The sequence below is a fragment of the Topomyia yanbarensis genome, chromosome 2, assembly GCF_030247195.1.
Source record: "Topomyia yanbarensis strain Yona2022 chromosome 2, ASM3024719v1, whole genome shotgun sequence".
NCBI classification, from domain to species: Eukaryota; Metazoa; Arthropoda; class Insecta; order Diptera; family Culicidae; genus Topomyia; species Topomyia yanbarensis.
Window position 1 is genome coordinate 148,814,888 of NC_080671.1, and position 15,067 is coordinate 148,829,954.

Below are 15,067 nucleotides of genomic sequence, written 5' to 3' on the forward strand. Positions count from 1 at the left end.
TATATGAAATTAATAAAAAAAATTGGGGTGCTTTCTAAAAAATTATATATATATATATATATATATATATATATATATATATATATATATATATATATATATATATATATATATATATATATATATATATATATATATATATATATATATATATATATATATATATATATATATATATATATATATATATATATATATATATATATATATATATATATATATATATATATATATATATATATATATATATATATATATATATATATATATATATATATATATATATATATATATATATATATATATAACTTTTGCAGTTTTGATTTTCAGTTCAGATAACTTTAGAAATACTTTCAGATATTTTGAAGGAGAACAGTTTGTCTCAATTTACCGAACCTCTAAATTATAAAGTTATACATACTTTTTGAGATATAAAAAATATCGTATTTGCAGTTTTTTGTGATCTATACTATAAAACATGCTATTTCATATGACAGCAACGGTATTTAATGTTAAGTGTCCTAATCGAAGATATTGTTATTTGAAAAAGTTATATTTTTATAATGAAATTCTCAAACTTTATAACGAAAAAAGTTTAGTAGTTGGTGTTTTAAAGCAAATTTTGCACTCTAAAATAATCTTCAAGTTGTCCAAAGGAACCTTTAGTGTAAAAAAAAAGACTACAAAAGTTATAGAAATAAAACCGTTTTATCAGGAGCACTTTAAAGTTTACATTTGGATTTCTCGTGCAATGAAGAATGTACAAGAGAGCTTGCGTGTCTACGGCAAATTTGTTTAAAGTGTTTTAGTAATTAATGAAATTTATAACCTTATTAGGTGAAAATAGGCATTTTACCCTATCTTTAGCTTATGTAATTTGATTTCATTTGAGGACTGAAGAAGCATTTTGGAAGGACATATGGTCGGTGTTAAGTCAGACCGGACTAAGTGACAAAATAGTGATTTCGAGAAAAACGAGTTTAAAGTTTGAATCGCAGCATCCTTTACATTATGATTGAAAATAATTTTTTGCAATAATTCTTGTTTATTGTTACATATTTCAAATCTGGCAAAAATCAAATGTAGCTTGTTTAACCAATGCAATCATTATCTCGTTTTTGATGTATTGCGATTTAGCCCGGTCTGACTAAACACCGACCATATATCCTAATCCCAGGACACTATTTGCCACATATGACAGCTTTCCGTATATCTTACTAGATAGTAGAACGCAAGGGGATCGCTTCATAAAATCAATTTTTTGCTTTAATCGTTAGAATTATTAGAGAATATTTTTGCAATGTTTCACAGTAAATATAGCTGTTTAACATCTCATGCCTGTAAGTTTCCTTAAATTTGATTTTTCCTTCTAAAAAGTTTAATGCCCATTTTATGAAAACCATGCTTTTCAAAATTCCGTGACCAATTACCAAAAAACTGTGTACAGATTGAACTAAAAGTTAATCGAAAAACTTTATTTTACAATGTAATTAACGCATAATTAAGGCCGAAAAACTTTGTTGAAAAATAACTAAAATAATAAAAATTTAAATTTTAAATCTCCATAATAATTTATACTGTGCAGTAAAGGTTCTAAATAAGGCAGAATTTAAATTTGTTGTTGCTGGTAAAAATTACAGATTGAATCTTGCACAGAGTTTAAGTTGTCCTGCTGCTGCGCGAGATTGGTTATAATCCGCCATATTTAATTATTTTGACAGTCAAAATAAATTGTTGTAGATAAATATAGGTATATTAAAAAAATCGCGAAAAATAATTTGTTTCTCTTGTTGTTTTCATGTTCAAAAAATTCTTAAAAAACACTTTTTTCAAAAATCACTGATGATGAGACTTCCTTAAAGGACGAAATGGGAAACGTTGAGAATTCACTAGAGCATTATTTTGGAGTAAAAAATGGCGCAACATAACCTGATCATCAAATCATCAGTTTCAGCTAAACCTTTCTCTTTCTGTAAATTTATAATTAGAATGAGCAAATCAACTTGCAATCCTTCAAAATATTCCCAAATAACCTTGGAGTGAAACCGGAACAATTCATGACACATTTATTTTGCGGACAATCCTCTACGGTATGTTGACTGTGGTAGTGTAGCATTTATCGGAATAATTTATAGGCAAATGGAAACGCAAAAAAGGATTCCATGAAACCTGCCAGCGCTGACCAACACGCATCTAATGCTAATTATGATGGATAAGGATTTTTCAGGCAGATGACGATTTTAATTAGTCCCAGCCCCAAAGGTGACAGACAACCGAATATTTGCTTCCAGCAAAAAAACAGCATTGATTTTTTTCCTTCTCGGAACGCACACGTTCAATTAGGGTCGGGTAAATGGCTACGCTGACTTCGAACATTTCTTCAGTCTGTTTGATTATCGTATACGAGTTAGATGTGAATGCTTCGGGATACCACTTTTTTAAATAATACTTCTTATAAAAAAATTCGAACTTGAACTAAACATCACTCATATTGAGACTGAGTCCAATTTCCGTAACCTCGCTAAATGCGTTAAATTTATTTGTTTGGCTTTCCAACATCCAACATTCCAGAGTCGATAAATTCAATAAATGGGGACAACAGAGACCCAAATTGATGCTGTAGAAGCCTATCATTGTTGAAGTATGAAGAGCTTCGAATATACCCATTTTTTTCTTTCGTTAGTTGAATTCATAGCAATCATCCCCATCATCGTAGGCAAAGCCACACAGTCACCTACGGGCTGTACATTGTACTTCGTAGGTAATTAACGTACCAATGGACAGCAGACATCGCCGTTGTACGGTATTGTGATGAACGTTAAATTTTTACACCTGCTCTGTGCAGACTTCAGCGGATGGAAAAGCTCGAACCAAAACTATCGCACCGTACGGTCCAGCACTATTACACGCAATAGGTGCTCTGTACCAGCATATTTCGATTGCTCACCGCATGTCGTCGTCTAGTTATTTATGCTGAGGCACAAAAAAAATGATTGCCCTTTCATCATGTGCTGCGGAGTGTGCTTCCAACGAAATATTAGATGATAAAAGCTACGTGTATTTCGTCGATATGCAACGCTGTAATATCATCATTCACCAAGAGCTGCCACCCTGCCATCATAACTAGTTTTTTTTTCTCCGGAAGTCACAATGCGACGAATCCATGTTCAGTCGTTTTGTTCGAGTATTAAAATGTTCCAATGAGAGCAAATTATGCCGATGTCTAAATATCATTCCAATGTACATATAGTTAGTATTTCTGTCTGTGGCATACCTTACAAAGAGTTGCTCTTGATTGTTGACGCGCCAGGATACCACAGTTGCACCTGAAATAAGAGATTAAATGTTAATGAACAATCGCAACCGAGACAGAATTGAAGTACGACCGGTATAATTCAAGTTTTATCGGTTCAATGGTATCTGACCTTTTTAAAAAGACTTCGATTTTTCCAGTTATCTAAAATTTTCTTAATTCCTAATCATTACCGCTTGACATTTTCTAAGTTCGGTAAATATCTCGCAACCAAAATCTAGCATTGATGGGACATCCGTAAAAAACAATCGCTTCAATTGATTCACTGTATACATCGTATTATCACTGTAAGTGAAAATAAGAAAGATAATTTAATTGTCTACAACTTTGCCGTAGACTGCTAGTCAATCCGGCTTTGTTAAAAGAAGTTATTAAACTATAAACGAAGTGATGTGTGAGTCAGTTTTGCATGGGGCCTAACAGTGCATGGTTGTGTATCAGTACTCGATTCGCACGAACTAAACATTTTTGTGAAATAATCTTTAGGTTTAGCTCAATGGTATGTTCAGAAGAATTATAGTAAATAATACGAGTCATGCTTTGATTAGAAAATTTTAGTTTCACATGGTACCGCATAGAGGGCGCCAACACTAACTTTTCAACGGAGAGTGATAGAAATTTCTTCCGAACATTATGATACTCTATTTCTCTTCTATGAAAAGTTAGTGTTGGCGCCCTCTATGCGGTCACAGATGAAACTAAAATTTTCTAATCAAAACATAAATAGTATTATTTACTACAATTCTTGTAAATACACTATTTAACTAAATTATTTCACAAAAATGTATAGTTCGTGGGACTCGAGTACTGATACACAACCATGCAAAACCGACTCACACATCACTTCGTTAAAAGTTTCACAACTTCTTTTAACAAAGCCGGATTGACTAGCAGTCTTCGTCAAAGTTGTAGACAATTGAATTATCTTTCTTATTTTCACTTACAATGATACTACAATGCACACAGTGCCACCTAGCGGCGAAAATACGAACTAGTGGGTTTTTGAAAAATCCCATACAAACTTCAGGCACGTTGGTCCGGTAGTTAGACTAGTCCGATTTGCTTCAAATTTGGTGAAAGTACTCCTGGTGGGACTAGAAATCGACTCAGGGGTGGGCCGATTGAATTTTCAAAAAATCATCATTTTTCTGGGCAGTTTAATGGTCAGGTCCCCAAGATAATCGCGACAAACGTGCTTACACAATACATCCGCGATGCTTCTGCGGGCGACTTCATGATTTGTTAAACTGGGGTCCAGTAGGGGAGACCGAGCAGGGTTGAAACAGTTTTTTGTTTTTATTAGATCAAAAAATAAATAAATCAACAAAAACTGTCATTCGATGATTGCTTATTTTTAATTTTTTTACTACTGTTTATGCTTTATCAAATTACGTCAGAATAAATGGTACAAATCAATAACAAAGCATCAATATATTGATTTATAAAACCGTGTTCTCTTTGTTAAGTTAAAACAGCAACCAATGTGAGTTGACAGAAGTAACCAATTATTTTAAATATTATCAAAACGTTTTCTAAAGCACCAAATGTTACAATTGTGTCATTTTTATTCGTTCACACTAAGAAAATTCCTTAAAATGCATTTTCATCATTATTTTTCACTTTGTACATTGACTTTTGTTTTGAAAAAATTGACACTTGTTTTCAAAATTATTGTTAGATTTATGCCACATATGCAGGAATTTCTGCACTGATCCTAACAGCAATAATAGTAAGATTCTTTACCTAACCACTAGTTAACTATAACTGTAAAATCAAGAAATTTGATAGCCATTTTTCATTGATTCGGTTATATATTATTTCTCCACCTCTTCCCCTAGGACATTCTGCATTGATTAAAATAGTCGATATGACGAGTGATACTATTTATGACTATAAGGGATACGGGTTTATGAAAACAGGTAATTTGGTATTCATATCGGTAGTATTTGGTTCATTTTAAATTATAGTCACTTCGCTCCAAACTTCAGAAGCTGATAGGAGTAAACAATTAGAACAAATGCATATTATGTGGCTATAAAGGACCCATAACTAATAAACTGAGAAGGTGCTGAACTGTTGTTAAATCAGTAAAGAAGAATCGTGATTATTCTTATTAGTTCGAGAACGGTAATATGATTATAACATTGCCATCAGACTAGAAGTTCATCATCGAGGAGAGTTGAAACAAGGTGTTTCAACTCTCTAGATCGATAAGTAAAGCTTGATCCACAATTTACAACATATACATTGCAACGATGAAATGAAATGCATACAATCCATAACTATAAGACTATATAATTATGATATTGTCATGATCCAATATCACTTAATATCCTATTATTACTAATTTGAAAAATATAATGAAAATTTACTTTGGCGTATTTTTTGTTGTTTGTTCGCCATGAATACTCAACCACTCATTTAACATCGTTGGCGTGTATTGGAGGATTTGTATGCACTATATAAATAAAACTAATGCATTATTGTTGAATCACTAACGCTACCCGACCATGAGAAAATAGCCTGCCTATAATCTGAGCTTACTATGTGTTGGTATTCATACAAAAACTTGGAATCAATTGATTATTATACCTCAACGAGGTATAATACTTTTTTTTAGTATTATTTATGTATTCCAGTGATTGCTGGGTTGCATAAGTCATGCACTGACTTATGAACCCAGTGCCTTGACTTCTGCAACCACCAGATTAAGGACGCCGCTAAGGGAGCACAATTTCATTTTAAAAATTATTTTTCTATCTCCAATATACTTATATAATCACACGGTCACATAATCCGATAACACCATGATTTTTGAAATAATCTTTTATTGCTGATATGACCCAAAGAGATACCTTGATTGAACCATAGGTTTTTGATACATATGTAATGTGTTAATATACGATTAACAAATCGAATATACGTCGGATCTTATGTAAGAGATTTGTTGATTCACGTGAACATCCCTTTTTGCCTTTCTCATATAGAAAGTTTATGCAATTACTCTGAAAATCGTCAACCTTATCGCGTGTCATATGCCATTTGACTCAGTTCGTCCAGATCGGAAATGTCTGTGTGTGTATGTATGTATGCATGTGTTTTTTTATTAGAGCAATAAAAAACTTTCAAGAAAGCCCTGAAGCGGGAAAAATGTGTAAAAACCAAAGCACCGCAACTCCCTTCTGGTACAATTCAGCGCCATTTACTCGTTGAGCTCCCGACTTGTTCGCGAACTACTCGGTCTAGTCCACGACGGCGGACCTAGCGTACTCCGACGGAGAATTCCCTGGCGAGAAAAGTTCCCCTGAAACCGAGCCAACCGGCCAGGTGTCGAGGTCGGTTCGGTGATTCCGGTGGTTCGCTGGTGACCCGACGGCCCGCAACTGGTGCTGTCTTGTCTCTTCTCTCGATACCGATTCTTCTGTGGTTTTAGCACTACAATTTCTTGAGCCCTCTCGTTCCATTTCGCTCAACTTCCACGATGAGCTATTCAGCTCCCCCCTTCCTTTTTTGCAAACTACTCAGTCTAGTCCCCGACGATGAATCTAGCCTACTCCGACGGAGAATTCCCCAGCGAGAGAGACTCTCCCGAAATCGAGCGGTAGGTTTCTCCCGACGGCGGAATTTCACTCGAAACCCGATTTGTGGCTTCTTGGTGGTCCCTTCGCTGCTTCCTCTGCAGCTTGGAGAGTATGCTCGTAACCACTCTGTTGACAGCGTCCCAGGTATGCTCGTCGTGGCACATCTCTTCGACGATGTTGTCAACTGTTACACCAGGTATACCCCTAAGAACTTCTTCGAACCTAGGGCATTCAAAGGCCACGTGTTCCGGTGTCTCCTGCACGTTCATCTAGGGCCGATGTATTAAAACTCAAATTGTTGTGTCAATTGAACCACCCCTCGGGTCATGGGAGCACGGGGGGTTTTGACAAATTGCCAAAACCCTTGATTTTTTTCTGCTCATATCTCCCGTTTTATTCAAGGAGTCTAGAAAAAATATTAATTTTTGACAACTATATGATTTTTTAGTTAAATATTAAAAGTTAATTTTTCTCTCAATACATATATTTTAATTTTGAAAATTCTAATGCCATCGTGTTCCTCAGACATTTTTGCATAAAAAAACACACATAATCTCAATATAATTTGAGCGGATCCTGAGATAGGGTGATGAGCCCATTTTCGCTATGTTTCTATTATCACCCTAACCATTTGAAGCCGTTGGTTAGAGCAGTGTCTGCCATCTTTGTTCAACGCATTGAGTCAAATTATAGCGCAACAATAGGGGCACTCGATTCGAGTTTTCGTTGCGCTCAAACACGAGAATTACAATGTTTTCAGCGCATTTGTGTTATTATATTGGTTCTTAACAAGGAAGCAAAGCTGTTGATGTCAATTTTTACGCATTCCATTAATTGTAGGCCGAGAAATTAATAAATTAGTGAGGCACCCTGCTTAGTATGGTGAAAATATGCACTTTACCCTACACCGTTTTAAAGGAAAAACATCACATTTTCTCATAAAAATCAATTTTTGTTGGCCAAAATTGTGAAAATCTTCAAACGGTCATAAAAGTCGACCCAGATCTGCTAGAAGCAAACCAAAAACGTAATTTTTCATCATTTCTCGTCTAGTTCACGAAAAATTATGTTTGAACTCAGAATACTCAAGTTGGTTTATTAGTGTTGTGCGCTTGCGACTTTATATATAGTTAACAAACAATCTGACTCTATTAAGCCGTGTGGTGTCCGGCGGGCTGAAATCTTTTTGCACTATTTCAACCAAGAATAGAACCTCTGGGAACTGCTCCCATGTCGTAAGAGGCGACTAACAACATGCTAGGAGTTCCTAGGCCGAGGTTTTGTTCCGTACCGAAGACTTAATCTGGGCGGACCTTAAGGTTTTCCATATTACCCTCTTTCCAGTCTGTATTTAGTGAATCACTGACATATACCTTTTCTGATTCGCCTTTCTTGATTGTGTACCAACGTTTTAAGTTTCTTCTGGCGGTTGTATATTAGTAGTAAATGACGAAATCTAATTCTACACTAAGTAACAGAATATATTAATATACCGGCACTTCCACGCCAAGGTTTAACTTCCAAAGCTTTGGCTTAAAAACCGTTTTTAAAAAATGGAAACTTTCATGCAGGAAATTTATTGAATTGGCCTAAGATGGAGCTGTCGAATTTCACAAAAAGCTTTTTATGTTGCAAGTGATCTGTAGTTGTGTTAAATTAGGTATTTTTCTATTATATTTGGAACCGTCTACCGACAAATCTACATTTACGAATACCTCCAAAAGTGACTTCTTGAGGTCTCATGAAGGCCTGACACTAGCTTTATGATACTTTTGCTTTTCTAAACAGTAATAAAAATCTCAACATTCAAGAACTTCACTTTGTCAGAAAATGTAGGGCCATCGGAAGCTAAAACTTCGTAAAATCGCACTCCTGGTCCTTTTTTCAGTGCAGTACTCTACGTCACTCGTTCAAATTTGCACCGCTCTTATGGTAGTCGGTATTTGCTAGTATTACTGTTCTCCCATCCATTCTGGTAGTCAAACGGTGGGATAGCAAAATTCTTACAAGTTTCCTATCTCATGCCTCCACGCGATTCTAAGTCTATTGATGACATTTGGTCCTTAGACCGCAGAATGAGAGGGTGCGAACAGAATGAGAGGGTGCGAACAGATCTAGTCGAGAAAACATTGCCGTAAAAATGAATAGTTGATCGGAAATTAGCCCCAATACGACTAATCTGACTAGTATCTATGAACACGGCTCAATACGTATTGAAAATTCGCCGCGTCTGTTTTTATGAACCTAATTTAAAGCTCCGTTATTGCTAACAAGCCCGTGCATCAGATTAACAATCCTTTATATTTCCCTTCAGTGTTCGGTATTATCGCTCGTATACTTGTATTCCACAAACAATCCGATATGGAAAATAAGAAATACTTTCCTTGATTTATAACATCTCGCGCTATTTTTGCCAGTATAATATGCTGTCACTTGGTAGTTTTCAAGCCAATAAATATATCGTAGAGAAGAAGTAGCGAGTTCTGTCCAAATACTGTTGCAATAAATAGTGATCCGGCCCATTACGCAGATAAGATAAGCTTTTCCAGGCAATACTCCCACGATCGGCTGTGTGGAGTTCAAATTGTTTTTGTTTAGGGAACATAGTATACTCTCGGTAGCCGGCTGCCCAGAGTTTAAAAATAACCAAAAACTAAACAAGATCATCTCTTTTTCGAGTGATCGTGCACTCGAAGACTAACTAAACAACTACCTAATAAAATATGCTTTACAGGTCGCATCGTTTGCTTGGAGCGAATCCTAGACCTGATACCCTTCCAAACCACCAACTCCGCGACACCTATGGAAGAGTCTGATGAATCGTCGTCCTTCCGTTAAGTAGGTGGAGCATCAACACTTCCTGTCTACCTTATCCTTTATCCTTCCCCGTGAACGATGGAGATGGGGGCGGCCGGCAATGATGGCTATCATGCTGTTGAGGTTTTAATATGGGTCGGATTGGTATGAATTCCTACTTACCACTTCCTAAGCAACTCTTATTAGATAATCAGCAGTCAAACATGATGAAGTCAGTGTGCAATCCGCCAAAATCATCGTCACAACGCAACGCAACGCAACGCAACGCAAGTTAACAAACAATCTGACTCTATTATATTTAAAACAGCATCCAACTCTATTTTTTTTTTTCGAGAGTTGTCCTACTGGAGCTGTAGAGCTAGGTTCTCGGAAGGGCTCCCCGTCAGAATCACATACTACAATTTGCAGACGAGACAGGCAATGTCGCCCAATAAAACACTGCAATAGGCCAATTGAAGCGGGCCGTGATTCTGAATGTGATATTCTTTGTACGGTTCAGGCATGTGCGGGCGTAGGGACTCGGAATCGCGTGTATCATCGCGAAGGGCTCGAATATTTGTACGTTAATGTGCTCGATCGCGTGTGCGTTTGTATGTCGCGTGTGCTAACGTGTAACTTCGCGTGCATAAATTCTATTTCATAACCGTGTGCCTTTCGCATATTCGCGTGTGTTCTAGAATGATCGCGCGCGGACCGTGAATCTGATACTTAATTTTTTGTGTACGGTTCAGATTCCAGAAGGAAGTGGGCTCTTCCATATCATTAGAGATCCCAATCATGTCGTCGTAGAACGCGTGGTCTAGTGGATATGAGCTTTATTTTTTTTTTTGATTGGTCCAACTGAATGTATGGACCTAAATTGCTAGAATAAAGGTTAAAGATTTCCGGACGTGACCGATTCATGATCGCGCATTTGCGGGTTGGCGTTTGAGATCGCGTTTGTAACTTCGTAAGTATTAAAACGTTCACACAATTGCCGCAGTGTTATCAAGTTTACGCGATCGCGGGCATAGGTGTGCGTAGATGATCGCGAAGGGCTTAAGCGTTCGTATGTTGACGTGTTTGTCCCGTGTGCTCGCGTGTATGTGACTTCGCGTGTATAAATTCGATTTTGAAACCCTGCGGCGATTTATATATTCGCGGACCGTCATTCTGATCTTTAGTTTTCAGTGTACGGATAACATTCTGACAGGGAGAGAGTTACCCCATATCACTAGAGTTTCCGGTCATGTCGCCATGGAACGTTTTGTCTAGTGGATATGGTAGTTATTTTTCAATTTTATTATTTTTTTAATAATTAACAAGGACCTAGATTGTTTGTACCGAGGATAGATACTTCCGGACGATCCCGATTCATGATGGCGCGAGCGCGGGAGTTTGTAGGTTGACACTTGAGATCGTGTTGGTAAGTTTGTGAGTGCTGAGATTTTCACCTTATCACCGGGGTGTAATCATGTTTGCGAGTTCGTAGGCTGCTTGGAAAATCGCGAGGGGCTCTAACGTTTGTGCGCTGACGTGATTTTGTAACGTGTGTTCTTGAATGGTTGCGCGAACCGTGAGTCTGATATTAAATTTTCAGTGCGCGGTTTGAATTCTGGCAGAGAGTGGGATCGTTTATATCGATAGGGTTCCCAGTCATGTTGCCATGAGACGTGTTGTCTAATAGGTATGGGCGTATTTTCTTAATTGGTCCAGCTGAAGGCATGGACCTAGGCTTCTAGGATCAAGGATAGACTTTCGGACGTGACCGATTCGTAATCGCGTGCACGATGGCATTTTTGTAGGTTCCCGCTGAGACCGCGTTTGAGAATGTGTGAGTGTTAAGACGTTCACTATCACCATCGTTGTTGATTCAGCTGAAGGCGGGTGTAGAATGGCAGTATAGGACTCGAAAAGAAGAAATAAAAGACAATATATGAGAGACGTAATAGATTAGATAGGTACAAGATACAGCTGAAGTTATGATCATCACATGAGGCATACATTAGTACTTCAAACACTACTAATACTTGAATAGCCAATCACCACACATAGCACATCCTTTCTCAATCATCTATTTGTTACTGGTTGATTGTTGGTTATGAGCTGGTGAATAGAGGAAAGGTATAGAACAGACAAAAGGCTCATATCAGCAATCCCGGCCTCCTCGACACACCACTATCGAGGCGTATTGTAATCAACATCTTGAAGCGGGCTTCTTATATAAATCAAATCCTCAGTAGTCATAATGTTTGGTGGATTATTAACATGAGAACTAATTAACCTCTAGTAGTAGAACTTGGTGCAAATAAAAACTAAAAAGAGCGAAGGTCCTTATATTTAGATAACTCTATTGAATATATTATGGCTTGATGATGTTTACAATACCGTCAATCCCATCAACCTGCGAGAGGGATTTAAAACAGCATCCAACTCTATTATCCAAAAAATGAGATGTAAAAGTAACAGCAGATATTAGAAAGATAGTGCTAGCATAACAAGGACCGAAGATTGTAAGTTAGTGATGTGAAGATGAGTGAAAGCCAGAAGTAACTCGAAACGTCCGGACGATCTGGTAATACGTTTTGTGTATTTTTTATCTCGCCGAAAAACGCCGATAACCATCATCATACATTCGATAGCGGCGATTACCCTACAGGTCATGTCACCATGGAACGTGTTGTTTAGTGAATATGAGCGTCACTTTTTTGATTGGTTCAACTGGAGATAGACTTCGGGACGTGACCGTTTCATGATCGCGCGAGTGGTGCATTAATGCTTAAGACCACGTTCATAAATATATAGGTACTACGTTTACTTAACTACCGGAGTGTTTTAATGTTGGCGAAATCGCGGGCATAAGTATGTGTAGATTATGACCAAGTTTTGTATTATCGCGAAGACCACGAGGGCCTCATTTGTACCTATATGTGTAGATTGAGTATAATATAGAGTATACTAATAAAAGGAATCACAACATGCCGAATAAAGAAAAAGACGCAAATAGACCGACTAGAAGTGTACAAACTGACAGCTACTATTTTGGTATACAGGAGTAATGGAAAAGCAAACTAATAGATGTACAAAAGAAACAGACAAATTAAGTAGAATAGAAAAACACATGTAACCTGCAGTTAAACTACTTTAACTTGTCCAAATGCAGCAAATGTTGTTTATTTACCATTAGCGACAATTGCATCCTGTTACTTTCATCATGCTATGCTGACCGGGAATGGATGATTCACGTGCGTTGGTAAATTAACTGTAATTTATCCAATCCAACATTCCCGAATGAATAGAATCAAATGCACAACCTTAACACCGGAAGAATTAGCCACTATCCTATCATACAGTTCTGCATCGATTCCCTGACCCAACTGTCACAAATATTCAGACGAACACATACACAGATAGACTTACGATTAGCACATAACAATTGTACACTAATACTACTACTAAAACTACAATTATTACAAAACGACAACTAATAGGTTTCTACTTATGTATTTATTAAATTAATTTAATTATTAAATTAATTTAATTAGCCTGTGCACGATGACGAAACCGACAGATAAATAGACACACAATGACCTCCACTGTGAGTCCCGTCCACCAACACTGGCATTAAACTGAGCAACAATAGGTTTGTTCCAGTACACGGAAGTCACTCCCTGTTGCTCCGGAGCAAAAAATTCTTGCTCCTTTTCACTCCGATTTGCTACCAGAAGATGAAAAAGAAAAGAAGATAATACAGGAACGATTTTCTCCCTGTTTGCTCCGGAGTACTTCCAGTTTTTCCTGGTACTGGAACAAACCTAATGTCATCAAACACATAGCAAAAATCAATCCACGTCGACCCACCAGTCGGCCGCGCCACCGCGCATAGACTAGTGGTTGGTGTTAGTATGGGCAAGCGCAGAGTATGAAGAAACACAACACATCAAAAAGGCCCATAAGCCCTCTCCGTCTCCTCGATGCGCCACTGTCGAGGCGTAATGCGATTACGCCTATGCGATAATTATATTCAATTTATTCAAAATAACGAAACGTAAGAATTTGGTTCGAATAATTTTGAAAATTTTCAAAAAAACTAATGTTACTGGAACTAGGGTAATGGTCTATAACTGCAAATTTCCCCATCTGTATACTTCTATGGTCAAGAACCAAGTATCATCATCCGCTTCGTTTAACCGAGCCGTAATTTAATCGATTCATTGATGCAAACGGCCGGATTTAACTAAAACAATTATACTAAAACCTAATGCTCAAATAATTACATACTAATTTCTCGTCAACTAAAGTTTGGTACACTACAATTGGAAATGTTTGAAATGCATTCGCTTTTTGAGGTTTTGTCCATCATCAGTAGCTGGACTTGATCATCCTTCCAAAAAAACATACAAGATACGACTCAATTTTTTCAGTAAATCTCGAGTACTTTTCAAATAGTACCGAACACTGAGAGATTCTCTTTGTTTACTTTCTCTTTCCAAAAATAGCAGTTTTGACTAGCATATTATTCAATTCAACAAGTTAAGGCGTAAATGTAAAAGCGACCGAGTAATTGACAGAAGAGAAAGTAAACAATGAGAATCTCTCATTGTTAGATACGTCTATTTGAAAAAAGCACTCAAGAAATAATTCTATAGCTAGTTTCGAGCCTGAAGTGCTCAAACTGTCGGACATTACTTTGCAACGGCCTTTGCCTGTCTCAGACTCTTGGTCCTGTTAAAGAAACTACGCCATAAACTTGGAGTTGTCTTATCCGTTTATCGATGTCATTTATGTGGGAACTGTAAAGAAGGGAAATTAGTGTTTTAGACTCATGCAGCTAGTTCGAAAATTTATCGAATCACCTGAAATCCTTCCTGTTTTCCTTATAAATTTCATTTAATAATTACTATACAATGTGATCAATTAAGAATCTCAAGGCCACCAATGAACCGGACATGCAATACAAAGTCATTTGACATGAGTTGATATGTAAATTACGGACGCAACTGCATTCATCAACCCTTAACATTGCAACTCCGATAAACATTGCAATTATACGCTGGCTAGGAAAAAAAACTAGACAAAATGAACAATTTACCAAAAAGGAAGAGAAACTCGGCAAAAGTTTATGCGATAAACTAAAAAAAATCATAATAATAGTAATAAAAATTCAAGGACGAACCGGAACGAAGGGAACAGGACGAAATAGTACAAATAAGGAGTCACTGAGTACACGAATAGTAGTTCACGCTTTCAAGCCCCCTTAAGTATTTAGCATGTCCTGTACTAGTTTTCCATCCAAAGCAACGGACAAGCTGTGGCACATCGAAGGTCTTCTGTTCGGAGAAACATGTGTGAAGCTGCTGCTAATACCTATTCAAGA

General features: G+C 36.9%; 1 protein-coding gene across 1 annotated transcript in view; it reads right to left on the minus strand.

Annotated features, from left to right (window-relative positions):
• Positions 1-15,067, minus strand: part of LOC131681697 (uncharacterized) — a 145,233-nt gene that overhangs the window by 86,022 nt on the left and 44,144 nt on the right. The window contains exon 2 of the mRNA XM_058962667.1: positions 3,275-3,326. Coding sequence (XP_058818650.1) covers positions 3,275-3,326 — 52 coding nt within the window. The remainder of the gene's footprint in view (positions 1-3,274; positions 3,327-15,067) is intronic.